Raw genomic sequence first — 19,402 nt, forward strand, 5'->3', positions numbered from 1 at the left:
ACTGACCCCAGACTTTTGACTGGTAGTGTATTTGCAAGTTGGTTGATCAACATTAGCTTCCTGATGAAGCACAAGTCAGTGTCCTAAGCACTAACAATATCCAACACTATTTACATGATTCAGTATTAAATTTGCTTAAGTGAATGTTCATAAAACTAAATGGTTTAAGATGCATGGATGCATGTAGGAACAGATTGGGGAAAGCAGCAGCAAGTGTTCTATTAACTGACATGTACTGTCTGAACTAACATAATGGTTGATAATTGTAGTTAGTGACAAAAACAAAATCCCCAAACAATATTAAGACTGAGTATTGCAGGGTTTTTTTCCCTACCACTTTTTTTTAATCTTCCCAATATGGCTGGGGGATAAAATTGATATCGGTATTTATTGACCGAACACCATTGTAAATATCCAAAATGTAAAAAAAAGTTTGGTATGAAGTTTTGGTATGAATCGCTGTAGTTTTATTAAAATGTGGCTGCTGAGCGCACGCCTGGGAAGCAATGTCAATAAGCTTAGAGTGTCAGTTTGTAATTTCCAATGCAGGCGCACAACGTTCACGACGCGCACATGTGAGCGACGTGCAAGCAGCACGCACATTTTCCAGGTACACCTAGTTGAAAAACATCTGAACTTTTCCAAATGCCCCGAGCGTACCGCGATTCATGTAAGTAGAACTGTAAGGAATATACACATTTTAGTAATAACAGCAGACTAATTACCTCTGACAAACACAGCACATCCAAACACTGCCGTGCTTTTTATTTTTCTCCATAAACTTGCATCAGAGCGGCAGCAATGATTTGTCCGTTTGTCATTTTCTGAGAAAACGGCCACCTAGTTAAGAGAGATGCCATAGAAAATAATGAAGGAAAGCTCGCACTTGTCACTTCAGGTCAGAATAACAACACATGCAAAAATGAGTGCCATATAGCAGCAGTGAGGAGATCATAAATAAAAGGATGTTGCCAGAGTGGCTTTTTGGTTTCTTTTCTTGTGCATCCCAGCCACTAGCTCCCCATCTGAAAGATTTTTTTAGCATAGTGGGTAATGTTCAGCATGTTAGCTGGTTGTTTTACTTAAAAGCTCAGATTTGATTATCATAATTTGTTTTGTTTACAGAGTTTGAGGTTTACTGTATCGTTATTATTGACACGTTACATATGATGATCTACTTTTACCATTGCACACACTTTGTAACATTTTATTTATCAAGTTTAAGAGTCTCTTTAACACTTATTTAACACTTTATTTTATTATAGGGATCAGATATTTTTGTTTATTTATTTATTTATTTGACTATTAAAGCTATTAAAACTATTGGTTAAAAAAATTATAAATATTCCTAAATGGATTTTTAAAAAATATTCAATAATTATCGATACTGAATGATATGAAACATATTATGATTTTTTTATGCAACGTTGCCCAGCCCTACATCCCAACCCTATTTACATCTCGCATATCATGTGAAATTGTGCTTGCTGTTTTGAGTGCTTACTTGCTTTACCAATCAATGCTTCTAAGGCAGTTTCTCAAACACTTGTCTGCTATTGGTCCACATTCAAACCCCTAAGCAAACCCAAACTGGTGTCAGAGAGAAAATAAAAAGTTTATGATTGACTACCATGCAGTGAAAGGTTTAAAATAATATAAAGGAAAGAATAAAACCAGTGTAACATTTCACATAAAGTATGTATGTACACTGTATTATCTTCCCTCACAGGATTCTGGAGCTGCAGGAAAAAGGAGACCTGGATGTTTTGAAGCAAAAGTGGTGGCCTCGGACAGGACGGTGTGACCTCAACAGCCACAGTAACGCCCAACCGGATGGTCGCTCGCTCAAGCTGCACAGCTTCGCTGGCGTCTTCTGCATCCTAGCAGCAGGACTCCTGCTGGCCTGCCTGGTGGCCGCACTGGAAATGTGGTGGAACAGCAATCGCTGCCGGCAAGAGCAGCCCAAAGAGGTGACCGAGCTCAGGGCGCGGAAGACAGAGCAGGGCGAAGACACTGCCACACTCTACTTTAAGGATCCCGCAGCAGATGCGAGCCCTGATTTAGTCGAGCTCCAGTACACACAGTTATAGGTGTGCCCTGATGAAATCAAAATTGGTCCCCATCCATTAAACATAACAGCAGATTTCATTTGTGCTTGGGGTGTGCACAGTGCCCTTGATGAAGCAGGCTTTAAGGTTTTACAGTGTCACATTTACTAATAAGGTGTGATTGTGGCGTTTTAGAGTGTAAATGATCTGCTTCAAAACCTAGTGGGCTGCTACAGTATGTACTGTCATTATAGGTAACTAGCTCTGAAGGTAGCATTCTGACTCAAGAAACCAAATGGCCGATGAACAATTGTACAATTAGACCTGTTCATCTAGCTTTGTGTCACATTTTATTCCAATATTGCAAATGCAATTGGTTACAATACTTGAAACTTTACTTTATTTATACGTTTTTATTAGTATTGCTGATTGAGCAATGCAAACATTCACTATTGAATAGAATTCTACTTGGTCTCTAATTATTGACATTTTATTGACATCTTGGGTGTTGTCAATGAGCTCATTGCATTGCTTTCTGAGAATTTTATCTTTGTAAAAGATCAATTTATTAATAATGTTTCAGATTTTGGCCAAAAGAAGGCGTATAATCTTGCCTTTTGGTATAGTTTTTTTAAATAGTAACAAGATGCCTCGAAATGTATCTAGGCTGACAGCTCACAAGATTTTGGAACAGAGCTATCCAATTTCACCTATTATATTGTTCCTTAAATATTAAGAACAGTATGTTTTATTATTATTATTATTATTATTCTAGAATTTTCTACTAAAGCTAAAACATAAACACATTTTCACCTGGGAAATGCCTAAAATACAGATTTTAAAATACAAGAGTGCCTTGCATCTTAGCAGTGGCAAAATAGTACAAAAATATTCAGCCAATATTCTACGCCAACATTTTAATGGTCGTATAGTTCCTTTTTAATTAGCTCTTTCTTTTGTTTAGTCTTTTAGAGAGCACTTTAAACCCACAAATGCCTCTTTATGATGGTAATTAATTGTCTGGTTTGTTGTTCTCATCCTACTTCTAAATATCTGAATCATTACTTCACTTTATAACCTCTCTTTTATAAGCCTTTCTAAAACCTCATCCACTGCCAGTGGAAAATACTTGTAAACGGACCAGAACAGGGTTGATGTGGATCCGTAAACTAAAGTGTGTGCAAATGGGTTGCTTGCATGAGTCTGTCTGCTCAGTTGTCCTAAAAAAAATAAAGAAAAAAATAAGAGCCACCCCCAGACAAACATAAATCGAATCCTAAACAGTCAATAATCCCTAGTAATTTACTGTGTGACATCCTGTTGCAATTATATGTCGATGTGGACAGGTTTTATGGATTTATCTCTATATTTTCTATTTTACATTTAATCTTCATTTGTTTATGATCTCATGCAGGTTACTAAGGATTACAGACTGGCAAGGGTTTCTGGTCCATTGACATATAATGATATTGCTACTGCTTCATCGGAGGGGAGCAAGGACATTTGGACAGACAGAGAAAGAGACTGGGATGAAGCAGAAGCTATTGACACAGGTCAGAATAGAATCGTAGGCCTCTTCTTTGATTTGGCTGGGCTTCGACTGGACCAGATGTAGAAGCCATCTAACATTTAAAGATTTATTTCTTTATTTTGCGTTTTAGTTGCCTCATTGAGCAGAATCACCTTGTTAGATGTTGTGTTGGGTTAGAATGATGAGCCCACCTTTCCTGCTTTTGTTGTTGTTGAATGATTAGCTCAATAACACATTATTGATGATAAATTATCTTCCAGTTTGTTCAAAATCAGTGGTAAGAGCATTTCCGCTGTTTAATTGGTGACATTTATTCGTTAAGGCATAAAGCAATGAACATAATTCAATATAAATTCCACCTCTCGTGGCAGTGATGATTTAATTAGTGTGGATTTCTTTCATAAATCAAATATGTATGAGTATGTAATCACCCAAGTTAAATTGCTAAACACTAACCTCATAAATGGTGCACAATGCATTTGCATACCTACAAACAGAATCAAGGATTTGCAATTTGTAGGTCATGGACTGTAATCAGTAGACATGTTGTTTGTTTTTATTATTTATTTGCTTATTATTTTTATTAACACAGATTTTAACTATTTAAATTTGGGGGACTATCCCTGTACTAGTGTCTACTGGTGCCTTGTGAAACCATTAGAACCACTGGGATTTATAACAAGACCTACTATAGTCAGAAAGTTCACTGAAAAAGTCGCGACAACTAGTACACTCTCCTCATACTGTAGAAGATTGAAAGGCTCTATTACGGCGGCTGGGAAGTGCAAAACAACATTACAAAGTGTGAAACACTTTTACAAAGCTCGAGACAAATTTACATTTTGGAAAACATTTTATCTATCATAAGACACAATTACATAGAAAAAACAATTTTACCAAGGACGAAACAAATTTACATTTTAGAAAAAAATGAACAAGAAGCAAAACATTTTTACAAGTTCCGAAACAATATTACAATTACAGAAAGGGAATGTACCACACATCGGAAGTGACGTGGAATGTACCACACACACCGGAAAATATCAGCTCGTGTGTGACTTTGTAGACACGAGTCTACAACTATAAAAGTGATGGTTTGACCAACTGCCATAAAACATTCTCAGAGCTATTCTGAGAAAATATCAGTGTGAGAGTATGTAGAAACATGTAAACGCAAGTACGTGGAAACAATCAAAGCACGGCACGTTGACTGATAAAGATATCGAAACCTACTTCAACATATAGTCCTGGATAGCTCAGTTAGATAGGTTGATTGATTTTGACTTGGGGCTGAACATTTTGACTTGGGTTCGAATCCCGTTGATGACATGTCAATTATAATTATTTCTTTACATTAATTTTGGTTATATACTGTTCTGCCACACAAATATTAAAATCAATAATGTTTACACTGACACCAAGTAATAAGAATATTTATTTGGGATGGGCAGGTTTTGTTTCTGTAAAAAAGTGATGAATCTGCCAATCTGCAAACCTGAATAGTTTACATCTGGAAAGGGGCACCACTTAACATGGACACCAGTTAAACCGTAACACTGGCTTAATTCAGTTTACATTTAAGAGTCTTCAAGCAGATGTTTACACCATCGAGACTTGACATCATGTCCATGATTACAGCATATGAGTGGCCCTCGTTAAAATATTGAACACACTGATACAGTATGTCTGGTGTTTCCGTCTGGTCCATGTACTTTATAAACTCAGAACACCTACCACACGTAAAGCAAAACCGCGTTAAGCTACTCATGTGTTTGCCCCAAAACGGGTAAAACAATGCTTGACCTCAGTCCACGTTCTGTCACCATAAACTTTATTTATGCCATGTACTCAACAGCATGAATTGACAGCGGTCACCACCAATGACAACACTTTTCCCTGCATCACTCTCGGTGTGTGGTACATTCCCTTTCTGTAAGGAATCTGTAATTGTAAATTTGTTTCGGGACTTGTAAAAGTTTTTTGCGTCTTGTTAATTTTTTTCTAAAATGTAAATTTGTTTCGTCTTGGTAAAATTGTTTTTCCTATGTAATTATGTCTTATGATAGGTAAAAAATGTTTTTCAAAATGTAAATTTGTCTCGAGCTTTTTAAAATTGTTTCACACTTTGTAATGTTGTTTTGCACTTCCCGGCCACCACACTCTATAGGTTATCTTCACCGCCATTTTCTATTAATAAAGTACATGCTAGGTCTTTGATCCTGCACTTTGTTCTGTGCAATCTATTAATACAATTTAGGTAACAATTTACCACTTGTGACTAGCTATGTTACCATCCATCCATTTTTCTATCCACCTATTTTGTAGATGCACATAAAAAACGGTTGATGGAAATGCAAAGATGCGCATAAATTTTTGAAAATGTGCAAAAAAACATATGCGCATAACTGAGTAGGATAAACTATTTATTCGATAAGAAAATAAATAAACTACGATGGAAACACTTTTACCCAACAAATTCTAGTATGCGCATTAAAAAAAAGTCATGTAATGATGGAATGTGTGTGACTGAATAAACCAGGCAAGCTGAGCACGTTGTAAAACCTCTGAAATGTTGTTTTGATCATTCTAAATGCCTCGTTTTAGTAAGTGTTATTAAATTATTAATGACCTCCAGAACTGTCTAGAGCATGCACCAGGCATTCATTGCGTGTCAGCATTGTCTTCTGAGGTGAAAGTAATTTATTAAATAAAGAAAAGATTCGCGTAGCTTCTCTAATCGCATTAAATTCCAATTTTTCCTTTGGCGCCAGTTATTCAGGAAGTGACCATTTGTTCTCTTTGACTCTTTGAATGGAAACGCTGCTTTATTTCCATATCTTTTATGCAATATTCCTGTTTTGCGCATAATGTTAATTTGCTTTTTTTAGATGGAAACAGAGCTACATGACTATGGTGGAATAATGAACAATATTTTATGTGACCTTCAAGTAAAGTGCTTATTTTTTACTTTATTTTTGTCAATTCATTCTGCAGTCTTAGCAGATGTTTGGAAAAATGATAAATAACAACAATATGTGTTATTAGCGTTACATATTTGAATTGAAAGTCACATAATTAACACATCCACAAAAAATAATCAAATCTTGAAAATATCGTATTGCCTGAACTGAAGCCTAAACTCTTCGTGGTACCCATTTGTATTTAAAGGTGGCTTTAAAGGTGCTGTATGTAAGTTTTGACTCTTCTAAAGCATAAAAATACCATAATATGTTTGCAGATATTTAAGAAACTGCTAAGTGAACTTACTTGTTTACCTGAAATCAGTGCTAAAGTCAGAAATTCTGCTTTAAAAATGTGACAGAAAACGTCTGTCTTTGTTTTGTTAATTTAAACCGGCCAATGCCAGTTTTGCCAATTATATTTCAGCACCCTAGTATATTTAAATTAGCCTTTATTGGTGTCAATCTGGCAACCTGTTCTCGCATGTGTTTTGAACCAGGAGTGCAATATCTAGTTCAACCAATGGGTGTCAAACGTACACACTGCACCTTTAATCTGTCAGAAACTGGATGTTTCTTGATAAAACTAGATGCAAAGAACAGTCTTATAACAATTTCATCATAATACCTTAAAACTTGACCCCATTCTTCTCTTCATTATTTAAGACAAATAGGATTACTGAGCTGCAATGTGATTGTGAGAATGTGTGGAGGCATGTATCCCCTTGGAAATATCTGTAATGAAAAGTCTGCTTCAATCTATTATGACAGACTAATTTTACCATTGTGATTGCTTTTCAGTTCCAACCCTAACTCCTTCCCTATATTTCCTAAAAGCTTTATTACACACTTAATGCCATCTTTGCGATATTCTGCAGAGCTTCATTAATCTACATATTTGAGGATGTTGTGAGAGCTTATCACACTAATTTTGTGTAACAATGTGTGACCTTATTGTGACTGGTGGACTCTGGAGACAATCGTATTTCTTTTGCACGATTCAGTGAAATCCATTAGAAAAGTGCATTCCTGCTTTAAAAAGATGAAATGGAATTATTTTCTGTGATTTTTTTTTTCCTCCAGCATTTTGAGGCCAATTTCGTTGTTTTTTCTCTGAGGAGAATTGGATCTATATTTGCATAGTATATTTAACCCTGCAACCAGAGTTTTACCTGTTAGGGGGTAAAAGGGGGTAAACAGTTTTATTTTCTTGTTCATGTATTATTATTATATTATTATTATTATTATTATTATTATATTATTATTATACAACTTGCTATAGTATAAGTAAACAAGAAGACCTAAGTTTTATTCAAACAGTTGAACAATTTCAGATGTAAATTGTTTATATTTATTATTTACTTGGAAACAAAATTATCAGTGAGACAATAGAAAGCATGTAGTAAATTGTGCAAACTGGTTTTCAATTTAAATATGATACAGTAGGCTTCAAAAGTCTAAAACAACAATTTATTTTTAACAATAGAGCTCCAGCAAAGAAGTTACAGGTCTTATCTACATTTTATTATTAACATGCATTTTGTTTTGTTTTTTACAGCCCACAACACAGAAGCAACCAAAACACAAACATATACAGATTAATAGCTCATTCACACCAAATGTATCTTTGCTTCTAATAACGTGAGACGCAACAGTTCGAAATAGTTTGAAAAAAGCACCGCATGAAGCATAAAGGTATTCAATGTTTGCACCAACTTCAAGCTTTTCTGATTGGTCCATTGTTGTGAAACTGACTGTGATGAGTTGCGCTGTGTGTGAAAGTTCTTTTAACTTGACGCAGTGCTCAAGTAAACCATTACTCTACTTGTGTCTGTTGGTGCCATATAAGAACTATGGGAATTCATAACAGCACCTACTATAGGTCTTGTTATACACTCATTCTATAGACAATTGGATGGCTCTATAGCTTATCTTCACTGCCAGTTCACTCTTTAGCTTACCCCATTAGCTTACAAACTATACTAGTGGTGTAACAAATATTTGACTGTCTATATTCCTTAATATTCTAAATATTCTATTCTAACATTCGATACAAATGGTCTCATTTAATATATTGTCCTCATATGTGTATCAAGATTTGTATAAACAAAACTGTGTACACTAGTAAAATTTTAACATCAAGCTGGTTCAAGTAAATGTGAATATATACATACTTTTTTCCTCTTGTAGTTTTATATAAAAGAAACATAAGTATGCTATCTGTTAAACTTTTGGTTAAGCAACGATTGGTTAGGACAGATGTTATTATTATGCCTTTTATTTGTAGTACTTTCAAAGCAATTTAAACTACCTCTACAAAGTGGTCAACAAGAAACAAAAAGGTAGAGTTTTCACTACTTATATTCTGTGGAAGAATGGCTGAGTTTAGGTCTACTGTACGGCCATACACACAACAGCCAAGGAAATGACAGGAAATGCTTGACATATAAATGTCATGTCTCAGTGCATCAATTAACAACAGGTTTGTATTGTGCTTGAATGTTAAAATGGCCCTCCTATGAGTTGTCAGTCACTGCCATAGCCCCCTGCAAATTTGAGTTTGAGACCCCTGGATTAAACAAATAAATATATTACATACAATTTAATTACAATTTCCATGTTATTACCCTTAACATTGCTTTATTATCCTATGCGAAAGCAAGTATTCTCTTTCTTTCAGTCTCCTCAAAAAAGAAAAAAGAAAAAAACAGTAGAAACACAATCTCATACTGTACACAGAAACATACTGTTAGTTGTCAGGAAACTTTTTCCAATAAAATAGTTCTCAACTGAAAAGTTACAAAACACTTAAAAATACCAATGAATTAGTTAAGTCTTGTCACTTGACTTGTGGCATATTTGAGATGTGTTTATCTCAATGCACTGCAGACATGCCTGGAAAACAATTGCACATCAGAGCTCATAATCCAGCAACAATGTTGCCACTTTTCAGAGTGAGCTTGTCACACATCTACATTTAAAATGCATCACATTAATTCCCCGCATGTGGCGCATGTAAACATGAACCACGTGCTTAACACACCACCAACAGAAGACTGAACGCAAGAAACGAGTACACGATACATAAACACTCACAAATGCAGCATACATGTTCCGATCCCAACGCCAACCAAAACAGTAACCGACTAGACTGGAGCACTGATAACAGAAACACCATACCGTGAACTAAACAACAAACACACCCGGACCTCGCGTATCCACATCAAGCGGAAGCGCACACGGTTCGAGCGAGACCAAGACAGCACTTATACAAAGACACAAATGACAGAAAATGGGAAATCTCGACCTGAGAAATCTTGAGCTGAGCACAACATACAAGACATGACAGGACTAGTGTCTGGTCACCAAAACAAGAATTAACAAGACCGAAGTGGCAGAATCCTGACATCAATATATCTTCTTTTATGCTCAACTGAATTAAAAAAAAATTATAGGGAGCAAGTAAATACTGAGTAAATGATGACGGAATTAAAATTTTTAGGTGAAGTGTCCCTTTAATAGAACTTCATTAAGCGTAACACATACAAAAGAGCTTGAAACAAAGCTTGCAAGCTATTTTTATTTTTGAATCCAAACTAACTAACACATTAAATGTTTAACCAAGTATGGATATGGTTTTAAAAACAAACATTATCAATTATCAATTATCAAATGAAATATTAGCAAATTTAACATGTTCTGTACATATTAATGTGCATTGATGAAATGCAGACTGGCTTTTGTCAGTTGTCAGTTGTCTTACTCAAACATTACTGAACTATATTATTTTAAATTCCCACAGGCCAAATTTGATTTCAATGTGCACATTCTATAAAACGTTTCACTCAAACACTGTCCTACTATCTTAAATTTTCCAATTGGACCTATGTAATGCATTTGAAACACACCCTGCATTAATTGAAGTAAGCGTTGCATGGAGCTTAAAAGCAAAAAAAAAAAAAAAAAAAGAGAGAAACATCCTGGAAGCAGCAGATCTCAGCCTATCTGTCCCTCCTTTCTTCTCTCACCCTCTCTAGGACAAGGAGGTGAACCTGGAACAGGTGCATCGGCGTTTGAACAGTCTTATGGACGAGGACATGGCACACAAGCAGATCCCCGCACCATCTATCGAGATCTCTGCCCTGGACATCGGCAGCATGCCACCCAGCCAGCAGCGGGAGGCTGTGCGAGACTACCCGGGCACGGGCCTGTCTGTGAGCACCTTCCTCCCGGAGCAAGCTCATGGGGTGGGCCGGACACTGATCCAGGGTCCTGGCAGCACCCTGCCCCTTCCTCTCAGCAGCTCCACCATCCCCTCCATCCAATGCAAACACAGGGCTCCCAACGGGGGCCTCTTCCGACAGAGTCCAGGCAAGACACCCATGCCAATGTCCTACCAATCAGTACCAGGAGGACCCATCCCAGAAGCTATTGAGCATAGCACGTCCATCTAATGCCATCGTCACCATGGGTTGCCTCATACTTGCTTTTCAAAGAAAGCTGAGGTGCGGTTGGAAAACTGGAAAACTGTGGCAGTGTAAAAAGAGTTTAAAAGAAAACGAAGAGTAAAAAAAATACGTAGAGATTTTTAATATGAAATCAAAAAAATAAAAACATGGAAATCATTTTTTTTTCTTGTACATATTTGTAAATACTGAAAGAGCAAAGTAAGTAAAAGTGTATTTTGAATATTCTCAATTTTTGAAGTTGAGTTACAAAAACAAATGAACAAAAAAAAGGACTTATAAAAATAATTCCAAACGACTGTTTGAATGGCTTTGTGAATTTTGTTCTCTATGGGTAAAGACTCAAATTCATTGTGATTGTTTTCTAAGTGCCGAAATAAAAGATGTCTCTCCACGTTTTGTTATTAGATGATCATACACGGCTGTAGGAACTCGAAAGCTGAGCGCTAATAATTATGCACCCCTTTTACAGTCAGAAACTGTCTTCAAACAAACAAACAAACAATGAGGTGATTTGAATTCTGATCCATTCTATGGTTTGTTTGTTGATTACTGATGAAGCTTTATGTGTTTGAACTGAGCTGATGATGATGTTAATGGATTTACAGAACAAGCAAATCTAATCATTTCAAATCTGAAATAGCAAAGCAATGACGTGTGGAAAGTCATCACAGGCAAACTGGAACTTTGTAATCATAGCAACTGCACTGACAGAATTCATTTTAAGAATGTTTATTTTAATTTAAGGGCATTTTCATATAAAGCAGAACATTATCAATCTGTGAGCACAACCTCAGACATAACAGAACAGTGTAACTTTAACTTGTTGCACATTTCACTAAATTATCTGTTGTGAAAAGTTATTACTGTTTTATATGGCAAAACATTTTTCACAGCACATCATTCTGAATATATACATGTATACAGTCAGATCCATAAATATTGGGACATTGACACAATTCTAACATTTTTGGCTCTAAACACCAACACAATGGATTTGAAATAAAACAACTTGTGCTTTATCTGCAGACTGTCAGCTTTGAGGGTATTTATATCCAAATCAAGGGAACGGTGTAGGAATTACAACAGTTTGTATATGTGCCTCCCACTTGTTAAGGGTCCAAAAGTAATGGGACAGAATAATAATCATGAGAATAATCATAAATCAAACTTTTACTTTTTAATAATCGGTTGCAAATCCTTTGCAGGAAATTACAGCGTGAAGTCTGGAATGCATAGACAGTTCCTGCTTGTTCTTGGGGCATTTTCTCTTCAGTTTTATCTTCAGCAAGTGAAGTGCATGCTCAGACGGATTCAGGTCAGGTGATTGACTTGGCCATTGCGTAACATTCCACTTCTTTTCCTTCAAAAACTCTTTGGTTGCTTTTGCAGAATGCTTTGGGTCATTCTCCATCTGCACTTTGAAACGCCGTCCATTGAGTTCTGAAGCATTTGACTAAATATGAGCAAAACCATAATGCCTGAAACACTTCAGAATTCATCCTGCTTCTTTCTGGAGGGGGGAACGGAATTGCTATAGTGGAAAATCCACTTAAGTGGATTTTGTTCAGAAGCCAATCATCTGAAAGAGTATGTAATTGGGCCAATGAAATGCCAATGAGGTTGCAGCGTCAGCTTTCGCAGCTGATGCTCGTTGCAATCAATTGGCAATATAAGCACAGCGAGAGCAAGGCTGAGGCATCATTTTTTAGATGAAGAGACTCTTACCTCCACAGCTAAGGGGCAATCATTATGGCAATGAAATATAGCATTTCTGCCCCCCCCACCCCCCCACCCCTCGGGGAACGAGGGTTACTTTGGTAACCGGAGTGTTCCCCTTTGGATTTGGAACTTCAATGCTATTGTGGAGAATCCACTGGAAATGTCTGGAAAATGCCATAATGATTGCACCTTACCTTCACCCCGATGAGAGGTTTGCCAGGCAAAACGTAAGTGCACCTGCATCACCCAGAGGCGCGGCCTTCCAACGTGTTCCCTGGGCCTTACTTATCCCACTTCAATAGAAGATTTACGGATTTAGATATTTTTTCGTGAACCGCAAAGCGTCTAGATAATTTCCAGGAATTTCAATACGACAGTACGTTGGGAAAGCGTGCAGTCCCTATAGGGAGGACGCTGCGGAGGCCACCTGCTACCCAAGTGGGGAAATATTGTGGCAAAAAATATATGGACTAGCCCTGAGAAGGGGGAGTACGCATTTAAGATGGTTAGCGGTGAGGGATGACACGGGTCCACCTGTGAGGGGGGACTGCACCGTGGCTGAATAGGCATATGGGATCACCTAGAGGGGATCGCACATAGCAGGCACCTATACCCAGAATGCGGGCTGACGTAACGGGCCACAAGTGACTTCTCCGCTGAGTCAGCCCTGGGGGCCTCGGAGCAGTCTGTGCAGGGCTCGCCTAAGCAGGGAACTTTTCTGACAGAGTGAATAAACATACGTACCTATGTGTTAGGGAGAATGGCGCAGCAAGCGTGTTTCAACACCTTTGCCGAGTTGTTTCCTCAATCACCAAGGGTTACCTAATACCCTTGAGGAAACCGGCTCCACTCGCAGATTGTAAAACCTTGCAAATGTATTAAGTGTCGACCAGCCCGGAACTCTACAGATGTCTGTTAGAGAGGAGCCGCGTGCACGTGCCTTAGAGAAGCGAGGGAGATGGCATCCACTATCCAGTGGGCCAAACTCTGTCTAGGTAGGGCACTTCCCTGCTGCTGACCATCATAACAGACGAATAGCTGCTCTGATGATCTAAAGCTTTGAGTACGGTCCAGATAATTCTCAAATCATGAACTGGACAAAGTAATGAAAGGCTGGGTCTGCATCCTCCGGGGGCAGTGCTTGCAGGCTTACTACCTGGTCCTTAAATAGTGTGGGCACACACCTTGGGCACACATCCCGGGCAAGGTCTCAGGGCAACGTGAGAGTAAGCCGGCCCGAATTCCAGGCATGAGTTACTGACCGAAAATGCCTCCAGGTCCCCGACCCTCTTAATGCCAATGTGACCAGCAGAGCTGTCTTCAGGTACAGAAGTTTTAAAGATACTGAGTTGAGTGATTCGAAGGGATCTGTACGCAGGCTTGTAAAAAAGAGGGCGAGATCCCAAGAGGGCATGAGAGGGGGGCAGTGCGGATTAATTCGCCTAGCACCTCTGAGGAACCGGATAATGAGGTTATGCCTTCCCACGGTGTTGCCAGCCACCGCGTCATGATGAGCGGAGATGGCAGCCCCATAAACCTTGAGTGTGGAGGGCGACAGCTTGCTCTCCAGCTTCTCTTGGAGGAAAGAAAGCACAACGCTGATCCGGCAAGTTCGGGGATCTTCCCTGCGAGAGACGCACCATTCAGTGAATAAACTCTACTTCAGGGCGTAGTTGCGCCTCATGGAGGGGGCTCTAGCCTGAGTGATGATATTAACCACCGCAGTCGGTAGGTTACCTAAGTCTTCCTCACTTCTAAGGACCACACGTGCAGGTTCCAAAGATCTGGGCGAGGGTGCCAGATGGTGCCCTGTCCCTGAGAGAGTAGGTCCTCTCTCAAAGGGATCTGCCAGGGGAGGGCCATTGCGAGGAGGGAAAGTTCTGATATCCAAGTCCGCTTGGGCCAGAGATGCGCAACTAGCAAGACCTGCTCCTCCTTGTCCTCCCTGACCTTGCACAGTAACTGCATGAACAGGCTCACTGGGGGAAACGCATATTTGCGCATGCCCCGAGGTCAGTGCATCCGTGCCGAGAGAGCCCTCGGTCAGGAAAAAAAACAACTGGCAATGAGCGTTCTGGTGGGAAGCACACAGATCGATCTGGGCTTCCCCGAATCATGCCCATATCAGCTGAACAGACTTGGGGTGGAGTCTCCATTCGCCTGGAGTTGCGCCATGAGAGCGTGTGGGCTGTAATATTTAGCTAGTCTGGAATATGAATGGCTTGCAGCGATTTCAGCCACGTATAACTCCAGAGGAGCAAACGGTGGGCGAGCTGAGACATGCGGCGAGAGCGGATACCCCTCATGCGGTTGATATACGCCGCTCTCCCGCTCTCCATCTTGGCTGGAGGGACCGGCTCGATTGTATACTTCGCCAGGAGGACAGCAATCTTCTCTCGCAAGACAGGGGTGGACAGGGGACTGACCCTGGTGAAATACACACCCTTAAACTTGGGGGGCCATTTCGCGAACTGAATTGCATAGCCAAGTCTGATTGTGCATATGAACCCCATACAGAGTTCGGGCTGTCACATCCGGGAAAGTGGAAAAGTGCTCTCTCTCTCTGAGGTTTGGTGGCGTTTTTAGCGTGGTTGGATGAAGAGCCTGGCCCTCCACCAGAGGGAGCAAGTTCCCTCTTCTGCAGATGGCCCATCTCAGGAGCGCTTCGCGGTCCGTTTTACTGGACTTAGCGGTGCCCTGGGGCAGGGAGTGCACTCGGCTGGAGGCACAGACGGGGGCGAGGCAGCTCTCGTAGACGTGCGTTCTCAGTGACAAGCAGTGGATGTGGATGTTTCGGCAAGGGGGGAGCGGTCCAACTGCACCGCCATGAATTCCTGGGTGAATCCATCGACAGTGTCACCGAACAGGCCAGCCTGGGATATAGCGGAGTCAAGAAAGCAAACTTTGTCAACTTCGCACATCAACTTTTGCCAGGTTAGCCCTAGGTGGCGCTCCTGGACCACTGATGTGGCCATCGTCCTTCCCAGGGCACATGCAGCGAACTTGAGGTCTGTGGAGCTCAGTCGGATGCGGTGCGGGGCTTGTAACAAGCCTGGGTCGGAACCACCCTTGTGCAGCTGGGCCAGCACGCGCGCATGGACCCTAGTGTGCAGAGTGGAAGCAGCCTGACCCGCGGCTGTGTGGGCTCTGGCTCCGGGGAGGCAGAAAACCGACACAATTTGTACGGGAGACGAGGCTAACTCCAGCAGAAAGAGGCACCACGCGGGCCCACAGTGGCACTCTCAATCTGGAGAATCGACTCGTACACCCTGGCTGCTCCACCATCAAGGGTGGTGAGGAGGAGGCTCACGCAGATCGGGCAGAGAAAGGTGCCCTCCAAGACTGTGTGAACCCACTGTGCACTTCCGGGAAGAAAGGGATGGGAGGCTAGAAGGTCTTGCCTTTTTAGTCCTCCATATACACCCATCTAGTCGGTCTGGCTGTGGGCCTGGGGGATAAACCATCTCCAGGCCCGCGGCCGAAGCAGCCCGGGAAAGCACGGTTATCTTGTCTGTTTCTAGATCCGCCGCCACGCTCGCTCCCAAGGGGAGGGAGCGGAGGGAGGGGATCCTTTATCAGCCAATCACAGCCCATCCTCCGATGCAGCGGTGGACATCTGAGCCTCAGTGTCATCAAGTGAGAGGGCGGAGCCATCCGAGGACAGTTCGCTTCTCTCACTCGAAGCTAGGATGGAGCGCATAAAAGAGTGAGAGGTCTGCAAGCCCGAGGGCGACAGATTTACTCCCACTGTAACCCTGAGATCTGCCCGAGTGCCCAGCAGCGGAACGGGGGACAACTGGGGTGGGTGGCTCTTTTGCAAGAGCGAGCCACGATCTTTACTGCGCAACAGACATGCCACCGTAGTGACGGCATGCACTGCCCGCGAGCACCACATTAACATGCCGGACCCCCAGACATGAAACGCAGTGCTCGTGCCCATCATCCAGGGACAGGAAACCACTGCATCCAGAAACGCACAGTCGGAGCGACGTCTTGAAAAAGACGAGCTACACAACTGTGTTGCTTTTTTAGGAAATTCGCAACAATACAAGCTGCTCTGGAGGACTGGACCCAAAGAACGCCAGGCAAGGGAGAACCCAGCTCGACCGTCTGCCGCTGCGCGTCACACACTCTGGACCGGGAGACCACACCTCTCGCTGTGCTTATATTGCCAATTGATTGCAACGAGCATCTGCTGCACATTGGCATTTCATTGGCCCGTTTACATACTCTTTCAGGTGATTGGCTTCTGAACGAAATCCCCATAAGTGGATTCTCCACTATAGCATTGAAGTTCCCCATCCGAAGGGGAACCAGTTCCATTGGCAGCCATACATGCCCATGCCATGACACTACCACCACGATTTACTTCTTAGGATCATGAGCAGTTCCTTTCCTTTTCCATTCCCCATTCTCTTCCCATCACTCTGGTACAAGTTGATCTTGATTGCATCTGTCCATAGGATGTTGTTCCAGAACTGTGAAAGCTTTTTTTAGAATCTAATCTGGCCTTCTTATTTTTGAGACTCACCAGTGGTTTACATCTTGTGGTGAATTGTGTTAATGTCCCAATATTTTTACTTTCTTTTTTCAGGAAATGTGATTATTTTCCTTTAATTTTGTAAGGGAAGCCTTGTCGGTATGTCGATGACTGCAGTGGAAGATTTTGTGAAGGCTATTCTAAATATTCCAAATACATTAACAAGTAATTTTACTGTACAATTAAACTTTTACATTTCTTTTTACATGTGTATTTAATCATTTTTAGGAGGTTTTGATCAATAATGATTTCACAGCCATGTTATGTTTGTGACCTAAATCAGAGCAACCTTATACACACACTCCATTTACAGCTACCTGTGCATATTTTACTGTTGTCAATCCACAGACCATTTGAAAAAAAAAATAAGGACATTTTGTCAGCATGGAGCACATAGACCTGTTTCAGAGAAGATTTGACCTTCACATTCTTGTCTGTCATAAATTAAGGTTGTATCCTGTATATTTTGTACAAGTCCAAGTAGTTATTAATGTGAACCAAAGTGATATATTACACTGTGTAACACAACCTGTGGCTTTGAGATGCCGACAGTGGTGGTAAGGATGTGAATAATTTGTAGGGTTAAGTGTCTTCACTGCCTTACATTTGTGCCCCTTTGATTTCAGAGAAAACATCAAAGATTCCATAAACTATAACAGTTTCATAGCATAGTCTGTAACATTACATCCAAGGGAGACTCTTATTTTATTTATGAATATGCTGCTTGGAGTTTCTTAATCTTTAATAAAGAAATATGGTTTACATCGATTTATGCTTGAGTAGTTCTGAGGTTGTTATTTAGAGAAGTATCAATGTTCTTTGATAGCAGCTTGTTCTCGATACAGCTGAAGATGCGATAAACAATTTCCTGATGATTTATTCACCTCCAGGCAATTCATGATGTCTATGACAGTGCTTCTTTTTCACACTTGTAGACTCAAGAGAATGGGAAATAAATGTGTGAACATGCATTTCAGAGTTGGATGAAGGTGAGAATTTTCAAGAGAGCATTTATTTTTTGGGCAATTTCCTATTAAGTACAGCAGAATCGAGCTTGCCAGGTAATCATAACAAAACCTTGAATGTGTCATAATTCATTTTGTGAAGACAAATTTCAATTATGTCCCCATTTCAGGAATCTCTACAATAATAAAATAAATATATATTTTTTTATTGTTGCAAATTTTACTTTTAAAAATATAAGCTAGAGCCTCTACAACATATAATAAATTGAATAGGGAAGAGCGGGGCACAAACTAAAACTTTTTGGTTGTGGCCAAATAATAAACAAAGCATTGGGGTTAGACAAACTATATTTTTACAAACAACACACAAGCCAAATGAGCACTGGATGTATGATCGCCGGAACTATGGTTTCTGTGAAGTATTGAGTGCCAGGAGTAAAGATTTTACTGTTTACCCCACCTGCGAGGCAAGTAACAGTGTTAGTTGTAACATGCTTAAAAAGTCAGATTTCACACAATTTAAATTTAGTTTACTTTAAATAATGTATTTTCTGAGTACCTAACTCAATTTTTTTCATTCTAAATAGCACAGCATATTTATGTATCTGCTGGATAAACACATTTGGATTTATATGCATTTTTATCCATTCCTATACTATTAGCAACAGAAAAAAACTATATTAAAAAATATATTAAAAAAACATACAGTTGAGTCATAATCATTAGCCCCCCTTTGATTTTTTTTTCTTTTTTAAATATTTGCCAAACAATGTTTAACAGAGTATGGACATTTTCACAGTACGTCTGATAATATATATTTTTTTTTTTGAGAAAGTCTTATTTTTTTTATTTCGGCTAGAATAAAAGCAGTTTTACATTTTTTTAAAAGCCATATTAAGGTCAAAATTATTGATATTTTTTTCTATTGTCTACAGAACAAACCCTCATTATACAACAACTTGCCTAGTTAATGTATGTATAAATGTATAATGTATGCCTGTATGTATAAAAGGCTCTCAGCATAATTTTTTTGTTTGTTTGTTTGTTTAATTAGTGTCCAGCAGTGTGAGGCTTATTTGTAACACCCTGTTACAACTAACCCCTCCGTGTTGTGTTTTCTTTAAAACTGGATAGCAGTCACTGTTTTTACATCAATTAAAATGGTTCCAT

The 19,402-nt window shown here is 39.9% G+C and overlaps 1 protein-coding gene across 1 annotated transcript in view; it reads left to right on the forward strand.

Annotated features, from left to right (window-relative positions):
* grid1b (glutamate receptor, ionotropic, delta 1b) overlaps positions 1-12,105 on the forward strand; it is a 744,708-nt gene extending 732,603 nt beyond the window's left edge. Inside the window, 4 exon segments of the mRNA XM_056469382.1 lie at positions 1,730-1,970; positions 3,463-3,566; positions 3,568-3,601; positions 10,577-12,105. Coding sequence (XP_056325357.1) covers positions 1,730-1,970; positions 3,463-3,566; positions 3,568-3,601; positions 10,577-10,993 — 796 coding nt within the window. The 3' untranslated portion in view covers positions 10,994-12,105.
* The last annotated feature ends 7,297 nt before the right edge of the window (positions 12,106-19,402 follow it).

The sequence above is a fragment of the Danio aesculapii genome, chromosome 12, assembly GCF_903798145.1.
Source record: "Danio aesculapii chromosome 12, fDanAes4.1, whole genome shotgun sequence".
In the NCBI taxonomy this organism is placed as follows: domain Eukaryota; kingdom Metazoa; phylum Chordata; class Actinopteri; order Cypriniformes; family Danionidae; genus Danio; species Danio aesculapii.